The sequence below is a fragment of the Lemur catta genome, chromosome 11 (genome assembly GCF_020740605.2).
Source record: "Lemur catta isolate mLemCat1 chromosome 11, mLemCat1.pri, whole genome shotgun sequence".
Lineage (NCBI taxonomy): Eukaryota > Metazoa > Chordata > Mammalia > Primates > Lemuridae > Lemur > Lemur catta.
In genome coordinates this window covers 49,365,053-49,381,740 of record NC_059138.1, presented here as the reverse complement: position 1 = coordinate 49,381,740, position 16,688 = coordinate 49,365,053, and the positions used below count along the sequence as shown (strand labels likewise).

Genomic DNA, 16,688 nt, shown 5'->3' with positions numbered 1-16,688 from the left:
TGTAAGAAGTTATTATCATCAAGAAATGCGTCATTTTACTTGTGTTAAAATTGCCTTTTTTAAAAGAATGGACATACATAAATCCAAGAAGCTCATTTTTTAGAAATAAATGCTTGAAAGAATAAAATTACCAATCAGTTATCACTATAAATTTTTATGTATCAGGTTTATGGATATATTTTGATTACTTTTTAAATTACAATTTTAGGATGCCTTTTTAAAAATTGTTCGAAATGAAGGCATTAAATCCCTGTGGAGTGGTCTTCCTCCTACCTTGTAAGTTGAAATTTAATATTTTTCCTAGTAAAAGATGGTTGTTTTGTTTTATTTTGATAATCAGCATGGTTTGACAAAGTCTTGCATTTTTAATATTAGAACTCCTTCATTTTCTGAAGCATTGTTTTGTGAGTCTCACAACCACCCACCATTTGATGATGTGATAGAAGGACTCACAGGACCTGAAGAGGTTATAGATATGGTTTATTACAGCAAAAGGATACAAAGCCCAATGGTAAGGTAAAAAGACAAACCAGTTGACCAGACATAGGTTTCCAGAGTTTTCCCCTCATGGTATCACATAGGACCTGATTTATTCTGCTGGCAATGAACTGCGGAGTGTGCGAAGTGTTTCTGCATGGGAAACGCTTTGAAACTCAAAGGAGTTTCCAAGTGTAGGACATTACTGGGCATTGTTCATAAAGATACATTCTATCTTTGAGACCAGCTGTGATTAGCAAAACTTCAGACCCCATAGGAATGCAGATATTTACCATAAATCACATTGTTCGAACAAATCAACCTAGAGCAATTGGTTTGGTGCTTCAGAGGTACCAAAAAACTTTATCATAGGGAACAATCCAAGAGCTAAATTCCTGTGAGTTGTCCAAAGGTCAGGCATGCAAACAGGCCCTCCTGCTGATACAGAAGAGTTGAGCAACCAAGCCAGCTGTGTTAAGTTTTTGCTGCACAAGCAGACAGTAATTTTTTTCATTTTCATAGATTAAATATTTGGTGTTTATTTGACTTTTTATTGTACTAAAATGGTAAGATATATTGTTATATGTATACTTTTCCTTCTCCAGATAATTTTAATTCTCTATTAACTAGTGAGTTTATGAATTAATATGGTAAACTGTAAAGGTCATATGTAAAAATCCTAAATATTAATATCTAATAATAACTTGGTTTCCTCAGCCTCATTTATTTCTAAGAATTTCTTTTATCCTTTTTGTAGTAGGCAATAAAAAGGTATAAAATAGGCAATTGGAGGAAACTCATCAATTTTGAGGCAAATATTTTAAACAATCCCTACGGTTATAAAGTTAGTGTTAGGTCCAAGGCTACCAATCAGTCCTGCTCCTAAATTGTCAGCATCAAACTTCATTATATAGAACATTAGTTATTCTAAACAGTGGTCTTTGAATGTCCTACAGTTAGGCCATAAACAGACTACTTTTTTTTTTTTTTGAGACAGAGTCTCACTCTGTTGCCCAGGCTAGAGTGCTGTGGCATTAGCCTAGCTCACAGCAACCCCATACTCCTGGGCTCAAGCAATCCTTCTGCCTCAGCCTCCCGAGTAGCTGAAACTACAGGCATGTGCCACCATGCCCGGCTAATTTTTTCTATATAGTTTTAGTTGTCCAGCTAATTTCTTTTTATTTTTTTTAGTAGAGACAGGGTCTTGCTCTTGCTAAGGCTGGCCTCGAACTCCTGAGCTCAAACAATCCAACCGCCTCAGCCTCAGACTGCTTTCTTATTGTATTAATATTTATGACATGACAGCGTCTGCAGCTTTTAATTTAATTAATAATTCCTCTTTTGATACTTTCCTTTAAAAGAATATGTCATTAGAATTCCCTCAAAACTAGTGTATATAACTCTGGTGATGTTATTGGTAATTTATTTCCAGTTACAAGCAGGTGTGCTATGTGGGCCATAGGGCCACACAGTTCAATAATGTTTTACAGTTGCTCATGTACTTTTTATTTAAGTGATTCTCATGTTGTGGTAAATGTAATTAGGAAAGAAGATTTGGGAGGCCAGAAACAGGACAAGTCCAGGAGATGGAGAAGTGTCCTACTTTGTCTTTTCCTATTTATGACCTGAGCACGTGATTTTTATGTGGTCTAAGTTTGATTATGTAGCTTTTATTTAATGCTATATATTGGAACTGTTTTCACAACCAGAATATAAACTTTTGGAGGATGGATGCCAATTTTATATCTTTTCATTGCCTACTAAGTTAAGCACTAATTAATTTTAAAAGAAAAATTGATCTCATAGGCTGATTTGTTGTGGTTTTTAACTTGTATAAAATATAAGGCTTTTTAAACTTATATTTGAATTTAATTTGCATATGTTTGACACCTTGTGATAATTTTGAACAAATATTTTTTTGTGTGTGTTTTTAACCAGAGTGATGGCAGTTCCTGCCACAGTTATTTATTTTACTTGCTATGATCAGTTAACTGCTCTTCTGAGATCTAAATTAGGAGAAAATGAAACCTGCATACCAATTGTTGCTGGAATTGTAGCCAGAAGTAAGTAATAAATCTTTATTTTCATTTTGATTTAAGTTTAGAGCTTCTGTTTAAATTCTCAAATTCACAGAGAATTTGTATAATGTATGCAGTATTGGTAAGATATATTTTGCATTATAGTTTACTATATGTACTAATATGTTAATATCTATACTCCAGAAGTTACATGGTATTGTGATTGCCATCAGAAGGAGATGGGATCAGCCTATCTTGGTCAAATCTTGGACAGAATTTTTAGAATGATTCACCTGGACTTCCAAGGTGTCATTTGGGACCATACATGGTTCAGGCCAAAGTCCTGAATCATTTTCCTTAAAGATTTAGAGTTTTATTAGAAGTAAATTTGCCTCTATGCAGAAGAATGTTTTTCTTGGTGAGTAGGAATGAGGTTTATTGGGGTGGTAACTGGAATGAGATTTTGTAATAGTTTTAATTGATTATAACGTTTCTGGCACTGCTCTTGAAAGAGTTAAACCAGAAAAACTAAGATATATGAAAATAGACTTTTAAGAAATACGATTATCAAGGGAAAAAAATCTGTACAAATATGCTGACATCATTAGATACTTGATTCTAAGGTTTTCAGGCATTTTAGAATAAAAGTTTAAAAAATTCATAAAGTACATATATTAATTTTTGCATCTGTGCTTGCATAGTTCATGACTTTGTTTTTGTTTTCTTTTATTTGCTTATTTATGTTAGGTGGTGCAGTTACTGTAATAAGTCCATTAGAATTGATTAGAACCAAGATGCAGTCTAAAAAATTTTCTTATAAGGAACTGTATCAATTTGTCAGCAAGAAAGTATCTGAAGATGGCTGGATTTCCCTTTGGAGGGGCTGGGCTCCTACTGTTCTAAGAGATGTACCTTTCTCAGGTAGGATTTATCCTATTAGTATCTACTAAATTTTAGGTAGCTTTGTATTATTCATATATTAATTTAACTAGATTTTAAACTCTTTACAATTAAAGGTGTAAGTTATCTTCTGTAGTGTCCACAAACTTCTAGTTCAAGAGTTGTTGAGTTCTCAGATCTTTACAAGCCTTTATTGAATGAATAGTTTTTATTAATACTTCAAACCCCGTTTTCTTTTTTCCATGTGTTTAATTTTCTTTTAAACATTGATTGATGGGTATTCATATTCAGAGAATGCAAACTATTTTTAACATTATTCTAAATAAGTCATTTAACATTATTCTAAATAATTGTAAGTAAACTATTTCAAATCAAAATATTATAGAATACATTTAAGACCACTTTTGAATTATATGGACTCCTACTTTTTCAATTATTAAAAATAAACATTTAAAAGGCTATTATAAATCAAGTAGGTGATTGGCCTAATCTTTGAATTATAAAAAGAGAGAAAACCATGAAAAGTGCAAATCTAACAATAATTTGCAGAATGTGTATGCTTTAGTGGTATTTCTCTTGTAGATCATAGAAATTTCCATTTAAGACCTGAAAGATGCCAGGCGCGGTGGCTCACGCCTATAATCCTAGCAGTCTGGGAGGATCGCTCGAGGTCAGGAGTTCGAGACCAGCCTGAGCAAGATCGAGACCCTGTCTCTACTAAAAAAAAAAAATAGAAAGAAATTATCTGGACAACTAAAAATATATAGAAAAAATTAGCTGGGCATGGTGGCGCATGCCTGTAGTCCCAGCTACTCGAGAGGCTGAGGCAGGAGGATTGCTTAAGCCCAGGAGTTTGAGGTTACTGTGAGCTAGACTGACGCCACAGCATTCTAGCCCAGGCAACAGAGTGAGACTCAGTCTCCAAAAAAAAAAAAAAAAAAGACCTGAAAGAAATACTTATTGAGAACCCTTGTATTAATGTTCCTGTTTTTTTTTTTTTTATCCTTTTCTTAATCCTTTTTTTGTGCTTTCTTATCCATGTCTCTATGCATCTTTCCCTTTCCATAGTACTTTTTACCAACCTTTTGTGTTCATTTATGCTGTTTGGAAACATACAGTATATAGTTAATCATAATTTTCTCTGGCAATTATGTTTACTTTTTGCTTTTTTATTGTAGAATATTTAGTGCATAAAATAACTGATATAAGTTATGAAGTATACGAATAAAATTAACACCTGTGAACTTACCAACTCAGTATATGTGCTAAAACATTGTATGTTTTTTTTAAATAATTAAACCACATGTATGCTCTTTCACTGTAACATCCCCAGTGGTAACTACTATACTGAATTTTTATCATTCATCTGTTTCATCTGTTCTTTTGTTTTTGTTTTGAGACAGGGTCTTGCTTGCTTTGTTGCCCAGGCTGGAGTACAGTGGCACAATCATAGCTCACTGTAACCTGGAACTCCTGGGCTCAAGTGATCCTCACACCTTAGCTGGACTCCTGGACAGGTGCATGCCACCACTGAGCTAATTTTGTCATTTTTTATAGTGATGGGGTTTTGCTGTGTTGCCCAGGCTGGTCTTTAACTCCTGGCCTCAAGTGATCTTCCAGCCTCAGCCCTGAAAGTACTGAGGGAGCACGTGAGCCACTGCACATAGCCTCGTTTCATTTAAGAAAAAAAAAAAAGCTTTCCCATGTGTTTATGATTGCTAAACAATATATCATTTAGTTTTACCTATTTTTAAAAATTCTTTAACTCAAAAATTTTCCCGATTCATTCTTGTTTTTATATATTCTTTTTATATAAACACAGATATTAATAAAAAACTGTTTTCTTCATTTTTATTCTTGTTTATATGAGTAAACAAGTAAACAGTGCTGCTATGAAAAACATTCTCTTGGTGCACCTTTGAATGTCCCTCCAGTATTAGAATTGTTGGTTCATAAAAATAAATACATTTCTAATTTACTAGGTGATATCAAACTCCTTTCTAAAGTGACTGGATCTATACATCTACCATCAATATAGGAGATTTCTTAGGCTTTACACCCTTATCAACTCTTTTATCGTCCAAGTTCTTAATTTTTATATATATAGTAATTTAAAATGGTATCTCACTTCAAACTACATTTCTTTGATTATTAAGTTTGGGCTCTATTTCATTGGCCATTCAATTATTCATAATTTATTTGGAGTTATGGACTAAAATAAGTATTCAATTTCATTTTCCCCACACAGGTAGTTGTCCCAGCATCATATCACCTCTGTCATATCACATTTTCATGTTATTCCTGGATCTGTTTCACTGGTTAATTTGTCTAACCTCATGTCAATACTACACTGAATTACTAGTGCTTTATGAAAAACCTTGATGTCACCTTATTTTTCTTCTTAGGAATGTCATATCTTTATATTAATAAATTATTTTTAAAGTGTTTTTGTAAAGATTTAAAATATTCTTCATAAAGATTATATTCATCTTTCTTCCAAAGATTTGTTTATAGGTATACCCCACCCTCAACTTTTGGTAGCTATTTTAAAAGTTCTATTTTTAAAAAAAAAAAATATGTGCTCTAAATCTTTGTAGCTGATTCAATTGCAGTTGATTTTTGTCTATTAGCTTATATCCAGCCACCTTTTAAAATTCTGTTCTAATTTTAATTTCTTTTTGGTTTTGTAGGTATACAGTAATATTATCATGTAAATTATAACTGTTTTGCGTCACCATCTTTAATCATCACAGCTTTTCTTTGTGTCTTGCCGCTGAATACAGTTTTGAATATTAGTTACAATAGTTAGCATCCCTATCATTTTCCCCATTTAAAAGGAAATAATTCTGTTGTTTCACCATTAATTATTTTGGTGCATGTTCTTTATCAAGTTAAAGAAGTTTCCTTTTATCTCTAGGTTTCCAAGAAATTTATTTGTTCACTTTAAATAACAGTGTTGAATTTTATGAAATGCTTTTTCATCATCATTAGATGGTTTTATTAACATAGTATAAGACATTTAAAATTTTTATTATATTAAATACCTTTTAATTTCTGGGGTAACCCACCTTGGTCATAGTGTACAGTCTTTTATGAAGTACCTATGGGCTTCCCTTTGCTTATTATTATTTTAATTTTTTAGGAACTTTATACCGATGTTCATTAATAGATTGGCCTTTACTTTTTTCCTTTCTCCTACTGTCCTTATCAGATTTTGGCCACTTTACTGATGCTTTGTTTGTTTGTTTGTTTGTTTGCTTATAAGACTGCTAGAATATTACTGAGACTTTCACTCCTTTTTAAAAGAAATTCCACCTAGTGAGTGTCTAAGTAGAAAGCAAGGTGTGTCAAGGTTAGGATTTTTCTATTTCTTTAATATATAACCTCATAAATCTTTTCTTTAAAGTCCACATTTTATTTCTAAAGATGTGTTCATTTCATTCTCTGTTTTTATAGCAATGTACTGGTATAACTATGAAATTTTAAAGAAGTGGTTTTGTGAGAAATCTGGTTTATATGAACCAACATTTATGATCAACTTTACTTCAGGGGCATTGTCTGGTTCTGTAAGTTTATTTTTTTGTTGTTGCTAATATTCCAGAAAAATGATAATTGTCTTACTAAAATAGAACAGAATATTGTATAGCATTTCATGTACATTGAGATAGCACTTCGGGGCTGCACTGCTTTAAAAATTTTCTAAGTATTTACCATCCTATTTTAAGGAAATTATTAGCCATTAAAATAGTTAAATATACTTTGTGTTTATGTTTTCTTATTAAAAATACATTATATTTTTCTGAGAAACTTTTGGATTTGTTAGATCATTACAACTATGATCAACTTTAGAACATTGTAACTTTAAATAGTGCTTTTTAAAATTTTTACAGAATATTTTATAATATATTAGTTCAATAAATTCTAGTAGATCTGATTAGGTAATGATTCATGGAATGTCCTCCCAGATGTATAATTGAATAAAAGCAGTTTCATCCTCTGTTGCTAATTTACTTTTCTTTGGAAACATTTTGGCCCACTAAGTACTTTTGAAAAGAAATTAAACAAAAATTACAATCAGAAGGAAGGACTCTGAAATGACCATTTTGGGTAGTAGAGAGTTCATCTTTTTCCAACCCTACATATGATGGAAAGTCACATAGTCATGTAGTAGACTTTATGTGGATTGATATCACTATGACCTTGGCCATAAACAATTTTCTTACACCCACATACTTTCAAAGTGAATTTTTGATAAGTTACAGTGAGACACTAACATATTGGAACCACATAAAAACAAGAGTGAAGGGGCAGAGTGAAGTGATAGAGACCTGCAGAAAAATATTGGAATAATAGATCAGAAAACCTAGGCTAAGGAATCCACTGCAATTGATTTCAAAACTTAGATACGAATATTCCCAGGTTTAAGGACTGTCAGGATTAATCCTAGTGGATTATAAATCTATCGAGCCATAAAAGCAATTAGTATTGTTGAATAATGGCTTCAGGAGGTTGTACCAATTTTTAATATGAAGAAAAGTTCTCAATTTTGCTATTTCTACTTAACATAGAAAATTTATTTTTTTAATGATTTTTTTAAAGATCTAGAAAATGTTGCTGCCTTTTGACAGTTTTCAAATAAAGATTTGTTTCAGCAATAGAAAAGCACATGAATGTGACAGTGTCCAGGCTTTTTGTCAGAAAACCAGAACAACCTCATTTTAGAAAGCATCAAAGAGTCCTGTGTAACACTGATAGATTGTGGAGATGGAGAAACAATAGTTGATTTTATCTTACCTGAGATCTTTGAAAATGCTTTCAAGAACTTAAATCAACAAATTGTTGCAGTTAAATAAAACATAAGTTATTTTAAGGGGCATTTTATGAACATATTGGCCAAAAACGAGTTGGGAAGCAAAACAAGAGAGACCAGATTTTACCTTGCATAGCTGTTGTATCAAACATTGTAAGAATATTATTAAAGGAATTTAATTACTCTTTAAAAAAAAAACAATAACAAAACCCCCCTTAAGGCATTAAGTCATTTTGAGAAAAGTTTTTAAAAATGTGATTTGTGTGTAGTTATCATTCATAGGAAAAAAACATCATTTGTGAATCATTGTAACTATATTTAATATGTAAATATGTATAAATATATTTTTAATAGTTATATAGAACTAAAAGTTCAAAATTAATTTTATTTAAATTTCATTTTTTATTCTATTTTTAAAACATTTGCTGGAAAATTTTAAATGTCTATGAGATACTTGAGAATTTCTACTTTGACACATGTATTATACCTTCATGTGAAATAAAGGAACAGTGGAACACACAGGAGTATTAGAAGTTGTGATCTCAGGAGTGTAAGGAAACTTTTCTGAGAAACTTTTGTGAGAAATACAAATGCCATATATCTAATTTCTTTAATAAAAAAGTTTTCTTTAAATATATATGGTTTTATTTTAAACTGCAATTTAGTTGTGATTTGCATTAATGTCTTTATTAAATAATGTGCTAATTAGAAGAATGTAAAAAATATTTTAGGAAAAAGTAAAAGATTGATTTAAATTAATTTACCTTCTAATAGTTTGCAGCTGTTGTAACTTTACCATTTGATGTAGTGAAAACACAAAAGCAGACACAACTTTGGACCTATACAAGTCATAAAAGTAAGTTTAACTAATTTAAAACATTTTTAAGATGGAGTTTTTGTTTTTCCTTCCAGATACTAAGTTAGGAATATCTAAAATAAGGAAAAATTTTAATTTAAGAAATCTTAAAGTCTAATGTTTCTTTACTGCCATCAGTTAAGTCTCATACATGCTAAATGAAGAATAAATAATCTTTGTCATTCAGAAGCTAAGTTGTTTAATGATAATTTTTCCTATGGTTTGTTTTCACATGTATTTCAAATTTTCATTTTTATTCTCCTTGTAAGTGTTCTTTCAGATATACCAAGAAAATAAATCTGGACAAATCAAGAGAAAGGATAGGAAATTACTGGGAAACTTTTTTCTCTCGATGTATTTTCTGTTAGTATATGCATATGTATTTGTTCTTATTTTGTTTATTTTTTAGCTTTCTTTTGGTGTGTTTTTTTTCCTACCTATTATCCCACCCATTTTTACTTCTTAGTAAGTTGTAATTTCTTCTAGAACAAAGGTGTAATCTTATTTACTTCTACTAGATCCCATCTGTCATCATTTATTCTCTTTAGGAAGTGTTGCAAACCCATGGGAAGTTATCTGTTGCAATATTGTGTTAAGTAAGCCTATTGTAATATAAATAAATTGTTTTAACCTATGACAATATTTTGCATAAAAAGTAAAATAGGTATTATAATGTTGAAAGAAACATTGATTACAGACCTCATTAAATGAATCTGATGGATATTGGTGACAACCCTGATTCTGACCTACCAAATACCTAGTCTCTTCTAATACTAGAAGCTAACGAAAACCTGGGAGGTAATCAAAGTTTTATTGTATCAGGGTTCTCCCACTTCCCTGTTTTAGGTATGAGCCTTGTAGCTGCTTAAGTCCTATCTGTCCTCCTTTGATAGTTAAAATTATTTTGTTTCACTCTTCCTTCCTTCCATCAGAATTCCTATTTCCTCAGTTAAGGGAAATGTTTAATATAGTAGGGATATTCTCTTTGGTGTAATTTATCATAAATGATTAATGACTATGGCATTGAGGTGATTGTGGTGGTGGTCATGGTGGTGATAAGGGAAAAGATGGGAATCTCTACAAGGTAGATTCTGATGGACACTCAAGTTTGAGAGTCACTTATGTTGGTAAATTATCTTTGGAGTCACCTGGGGTGCTTATTCAGTATATCTAAAGCTGAACATCATCCCGAATGGAGTCTCAGTTAATGGATCTAAGGTGGGCCTCTAGCTTGTGTATTTTGAAAATAAGCCCTATGTGATTGTGATGTACATCTTCATGGAGATTGGCACCAGCAAGCCAACTATCTTCTTTATTAGATTTCAACCTTACCTATCACTGTTTTTCCCCCAAGTGTTTCTTCATTTAAACTTAGAAGGAGAAGCCTTAAATAAGAGTTGGGTTTTAATTTTCCATGATCACTTTTACCTGTTACTCAGCTTCAGCTATGGACCAGTTGTTTAAAGGTTTGGCAAAATATATTTCTACTGGAAACTGCACTTCTAATTTGAGTGATAACCTGTACTCACTCTCATTATTTGTATTGTACATTGTTTATCCCCACCAAAGAAGTAACTCAGCTCTGTTTATAAGTGGCTTCCTCCATTTTATAACTCAGCTATACCAAATTCTTTATCTCTAAGCAAAAAAGAAAATATGAAGTGTTACATATACAATGATGGCCAGTTGCTTATAAGAATGATTTATCAGCCCATTCAGACCGCTTCTCCCATTCTTTGTCCATTAGTCAATTATTGATTGAGTGCCTAGTGTATGTAAGTGTATAACTTATATTTAATTTTTTTTAAGACCAAGTCTCACTCTATTGCATGGGCTAGAGTGCAGTGGCATCATCAGAGCTCACTGCAACCTCAAATTTTTGGGCTAAAGTGATCCTCCTGCCTCAGCCTCCCCAGTAGCTGGGACTACAGGCTCATGCCACCATGCCCAGCTAAATTTTCTATTTTTTTTGTAGAGACAGGGTCTCACCCTTGCTCACAGGCTGGTCTCGAACTCCTGGCTTCAAGCAGTGCTCCTACCTTGGTCTCCCAAAGTGCTGGGATTATAGGTGTGAGCCATAGCACCCAGCCTACATTGAATTTTTAAAAATTTAATCTCTGGTTTCAGCTTTTTAAACCTGACCCAAATATACTTGTTTTCCAGAGGTTTAGCTTCTTTTTCTCTGAACATATTACATTAAATATTAAATTTTTAAATATTTTAATTTGAATATTAAGGTAAATTAAGATTAATATTTGGAATAATAGTTTAAAAACAGAAATAAGAGAATAATTACAAAATGGTTATACTTGGCAAATAAACTTATTAAAAATGTTTAATCTTCATAATAATAAGGAACAGAAGTCAGAGGACATTTTATACCAATTAGATTGTTGAGGATGATGTGGAGCACTGGAAACTTCATGCCATGATGGTAACAGTATAAATTTGGAACAACTGTTTTGGAAAAGAATCTGGAAATATCAAGAAATGCCCTCTGAATTATCAGTTACACCCCTAGATAAAAGCCCTAGAGAAACTTTTGCACATTTACAAGGATATTCACTGCAAGATTCTTAACAAGAACAAAAAGTTAGGAACCACCTAAATGTCCTTTGGCAGCAAAGTGAAGAAATCGTGATAATCCATATAATACAATACCATTTTTCATAAGGAAAATTAAAAAAAGACAAGAGAGTGGTTACCTTGGAGGAGAGAGGAAGAATAAGATTGGGAAGGAATATATGGGGTTTCAATTGCATCTAAAAGATAGTTGGTACAATGTAATAAATTTGGATGGTCAGTAAATAAGCATTTATTTTCTATGCTTTTCTCGATACTTGAAGTATTTAATAATAAAACTGTTTCTTTACAATGTAAGAAATTGCTTATTACCTGTAGGAATAGCTCTTTAATATTGGAAATTTAGGCAGGAGATACTTTCGAGGTTCCACTAGGGCTCAGCATGGCTTACCTTCAGGTTGATAACTCTCTTTGTCATTCTCTTTCCCATTAATTTCACCTTGATATTAAAATAGAGAGTTTGGGGCTTGAATTCCACAAGATCACCAATACCTAGCTACTTGATCTCCTGTCTTTCATCAGTTTCCTCCAAAATTCAAATGAAATAATTTAAATATGAAATAAAGTTGCCAACTTATAGTGTAAGGTTCTTGTCATTAACTTTCTTTAGAAAGTTAAATTTCATTAATAAACACCTTGTAATGAGGGTTATGTTGCTATAGTTATTATGCTCATGCTTATACTATGTATGTTGATAGTATAGCCTCTTAAATAAAAATCATAAAGCTGCCTTCATAGAGATTCTGATATTTTATATAAATGAAATGTTGAGATAACGAGTCCTACACTCCATTAAGGGCCAAAATTCTAAAAAGTCATTTTTGAAGAGTATTTTTTTATAATCTTTCCCTTTTACTCCCAGGCTTTCTTAATAGTACATAGTTGAATCTTTCTTAGTGGCTCAGGGTTGTCATTGGTGTAATCATTGATTTTTGTAGAGTAGCAGTTCTCAGAAGCTGGAGAGGGCAGTATAAGAATTGTTTGCCCATCATCTGGTTGGTCTCAAACGGAGACTTTGAAGTCTTCCTATTAGCTGTCACATTGTTTACATGGTAATAGGCCTGCTTCTTAGACCTTTTTTTGCAGCAGCCCCCAATCTTTTTGGCACCAGGGACCTATTTCATGGAAGACAATTTTTCCATGGATGGTGGGGGGCAAGTTCTGCATCCTGGAGGTTGGGGACCGCAGACTTATTGCATCCAGTAGTCTGTGGGCTAAAACCACCTGCTTAGAATCAATGTATAAAATGAAGGTAAGCAAACTTTATGTAAAAACAGTTTATTCATGGGTCTGTGTTTGAACTTCTGTGACATCTAATTTTGCTAAGTTTTAAAAAATTAGCTTTTAATTTTTTTCCAGATATTTGAGTGGTTGCAAATAAGTGAGATGTTACTGTTAGCTAAAATATGCCTTTGAAAGAAACAGCCCTGGTCTAATTTATTTCAAGACTAGCATTATCTATTCAGAACGGTTGTAATAACACAGGACACCACTAGGTAGAATGAGCTATTTTCCTCAGAACCTCTTCTAAGGAAAAAAAAAATTTTTTTTAAATTGTGTACAATAAAATTTGAACCAAAAATAGTTATCAGGACTTTTCTTTGGCATTAGATACCCCATGAAGGTTTCTATACATTTTTTAAATTTTTCATTGTCAAAGATTCTTAAGACATAGAAAGTAGTATGAAGAATACTGCCATTAGCTTAAGAAACACACATTATCAATTCAAGAGCAGCCTTCTGTATAGTCTTCCTTGATTGTATCCAGTTCTATACACCTTTAAACTTATACCCTTTTTCTGTTTTTTTCTTTTTGTTGACTGCAACTATTAAAATTTACAGCAAATTAAGTAAACAGTTACCTATATTAGGTAAACAGTTATATTAGGTGACTGTTTCATTATATCATAATGAAATGATATACTTCAAAAAGCCATAAACACTATTTTATGTGTATTACCTATATTAGAAATTATTAAATTGTGATTTATAATAGCATTATTTCTTTATTTTAACATTTAGTTTCTATGCCTTTACATATGTCAACTTGGGTTATAATGAAGAACATTGTTGCTAAAAATGGATTTTCTGGATTATTTACAGGTAAAAATATTTGCTTTACTAAATTATTTAATAGAATTACTTTTAAACCTGTCATCATCTAAAATTAACTTTCAGGAGGAAGTTATAGGTAACATTCCACAATTATTATTTTCTCCTAAATACTGTATTTTTGTGATAAGTTAAAAAGAAATGTTAAATAACAGCTTTGTATCAACAAGATAAAAAATTCCATATAATGTAATATGGAATTGAGGTGAAGAAATTGGAAGTGAGTAGTTTGACCTGTCCTTTGCTACTAATTTATGGTGCAGAATTTGATGTATAACTTCATTTAATTTGATCATTATCAGAGTGAAGCCAAATAAATTATATTTTTAAAAATAAGATAAAATTTGTTCTGATTTTTTTTCTATTCTTTTTTCAGGCCTAATTCCTCGAGTAATTAAAATCGCTCCTGCTTGTGCCATTATGATCAGTACATATGAATTTGGAAAGGCTTTTTTCCAGAAACAAAATGCTCGAAGGCAGCAGCAATACTAGTAATGCTGTTTCAAGTTGAAATAACAACTACAGCCAAATAAGGTGGAGACATTTAGGCAAGAACTTTGTTCACCATTATTTTCTTACAATGATTTTATGTCTTTCTTTCCTATAATTTAAATAAATAATTTCTACTCTACCTCTAAATCATAATCCTAATTTTAAAGTAAATTTTATCCTATTTTTGGAGGTAATGAAAAAGATATTCCAGAAATCACAACCATTGAGCATTCTTATAAGAAAAAATGTAAATTATTCGTTAGCACTGAAAGCAGTTTCTGAGAGTTTAATATTGTATGTTTTGGTGTAAATTAATCTTATTGGGAATGTGTCAGATACATCAGAACTTTTTGAATTGTGTGCTGAATGATGTAGAGAGTCTAGAGGAAAAAAGCCTAAGTCTCTTTTTTTTTTTTTTTGAGACAGTCTCACTCTGTTGCCCAAGCTAGAGTGCTGTGGTGTCAGCCTAGCTCACAGCAACCGCAAACTCCAGGGCTAAAGCAATCCTTCTGCCTCAGCCTCCCGAGTAGCTGGCATGCGCCACCATGCCTGGCTAATTTTTTCTATATATTTTTAGTTGTCCAGATAATTTCTTTCTATTTTTAGTAGAGATGGGGTCTCACTCTTGCCCAGGCTCATCTCAAACTTCTGAGCTAAAACAGTCCTCCTGCCTTGGCCTCCCAATATGCTGGGATATTACAGGCGTGAGGCACAGTGCCCAGCCAAAAAAAAAAGCCTAAGTTTTATGCACATTTAAATCATGTACATAGGTATTTCAATAAAATAGATAATAGAAAGCAGTCATTACATAGCATTATTTACATTTACAAAACATCTGTTATTTTTTTTAATTCAGATGAACTAGGTTTTTTTCCCCCATGTAGCTGTTTTAAGGCCTCACATGTATTAGGATTTCTCTGATTAAAGGTGTGGCTATTTAATCTTTATGAACCAAAATATAATCATTTGTGTAATGTGTATCCTGCCATTTTGTAATGACAAAACACCTTATATTCCTATTGTTTCTGCAAGAGAGGGAGTTTTTTTACTTATAGTTGCAAAATGTTCACTTTAGTCAAGCTTGGATATGCAGTGGAAAAACCACATTGTATTTAGATTAGTAAAAATAAAGTTTGGGCATAGGAGTGGCCTGCGGTTTTCAGCCATCTTATAATCCAAGTATCAGCGTTTGTGGAGTTCTCTTGGTCATTTCTATTGCCTTGTTCTAACAAGGTAGAGATCATTACTATGATAAAAGTCACAAAATACTTCCAAAATGTCCCTTGATTTTATGCTATCTCACATTAGCTAGACCAAGAGACTAAACAAGAAGCTGTTCCCTTGAAGAAACTGCTTTCAGTCACTGTATGTGATTAAATAACTTAGCATATGACTATACATGGGAATGAGATAAAAAATGATGGCAGGGCAAGAAATGGTAATTTTTTTATACTTTTGTTAGATTTTCTCAGGTTCTATATCCACTAAGAAAAAGCACTTTATTGCCACCTATGTGTATTTTATGAAAATGTGAAGCATTTTTTCTCCTCTAAAATGAAGTAATATATTTAGGTGACAGATCTTCTCTAGTGTCTGTAGGGAAATTAATGCATTTTGTATTATAGTAGAAAAGTGTTTATGTTTCACAAGAAATAAACTACATAGGGTTTGTATGTAACCTTTTGTGTTTATTTTATCCTATGTTGATTTACCTTAAATTTGCAACATACATATCCATCTAAGTATAACTATTCATGACTGGTATTGTCATTAAAATATTTTATACCTTCTCAAAATTATCACTGTGCTTCTAAATATTTTAATATAAAATCATTACATAATGTACTATATACATATATATCAGAGTTTATCTTGAACACTTGTTTAACAGTATTAAATTTAAATTTTACTTTGGTTGTGCTATGTTTTATCGATAATTGATTGGTAGAAAAAGGCAGGAAACTTAGTACTGTGCTCTCAAAAAGTAGTCACATATTTCCACTTAATATAACCTATGAATATGAGAAAGGTTTCCTTCTCTCCCCCAGTACTGCACTTGAGGAAGATTCTTATTTATGAATAAGTTAAGTAATCTAATTGCCTAGTCGTTTTTCTCACACATTTTATTACTAACGTGCAATGTATCTGATGAAAAGAAAACTGAATTGAAGCTTTCTCTATACTTAAGTGGTAAAGAAGCATTAATACTTTTAAAATACATTAGCAACCAAAATTACTAGAAATTATTTTAGCATTTTGCCATAATTACTTCATTTTTGTATTGAAAGAGTACTTGGATAAACTTTAGTTGATGGAATAGCTGAAATACTAAAATTTAAAATTTCTCCCAAAGTTCTATCTTGTAAAATAATGGAACTATAATTGGTAGTGAGGAATATACCCAAATTTCACTTCAGATCAGTAGACAAATTAAACTTTC

The 16,688-nt window shown here is 31.8% G+C and overlaps 1 protein-coding gene across 2 annotated transcripts in view; it reads left to right on the top strand.

Annotated features, from left to right (window-relative positions):
- Window positions 1-14,395, top strand: part of SLC25A40 (solute carrier family 25 member 40) — a 40,886-nt gene extending 26,491 nt beyond the window's left edge. For both annotated transcript variants that reach the window (XM_045564645.1, XM_045564646.1), the window contains exons 6-12: window positions 209-276; window positions 2,416-2,540; window positions 3,243-3,416; window positions 6,852-6,961; window positions 8,980-9,061; window positions 13,667-13,747; window positions 14,133-14,395. In XM_045564645.1, coding sequence (XP_045420601.1) covers window positions 209-276; window positions 2,416-2,540; window positions 3,243-3,416; window positions 6,852-6,961; window positions 8,980-9,061; window positions 13,667-13,747; window positions 14,133-14,248 — 756 coding nt within the window. In that variant the 3' untranslated portion in view covers window positions 14,249-14,395. The remainder of the gene's footprint in view (window positions 1-208; window positions 277-2,415; window positions 2,541-3,242; window positions 3,417-6,851; window positions 6,962-8,979; window positions 9,062-13,666; window positions 13,748-14,132) is intronic.
- The last annotated feature ends 2,293 nt before the right edge of the window (window positions 14,396-16,688 follow it).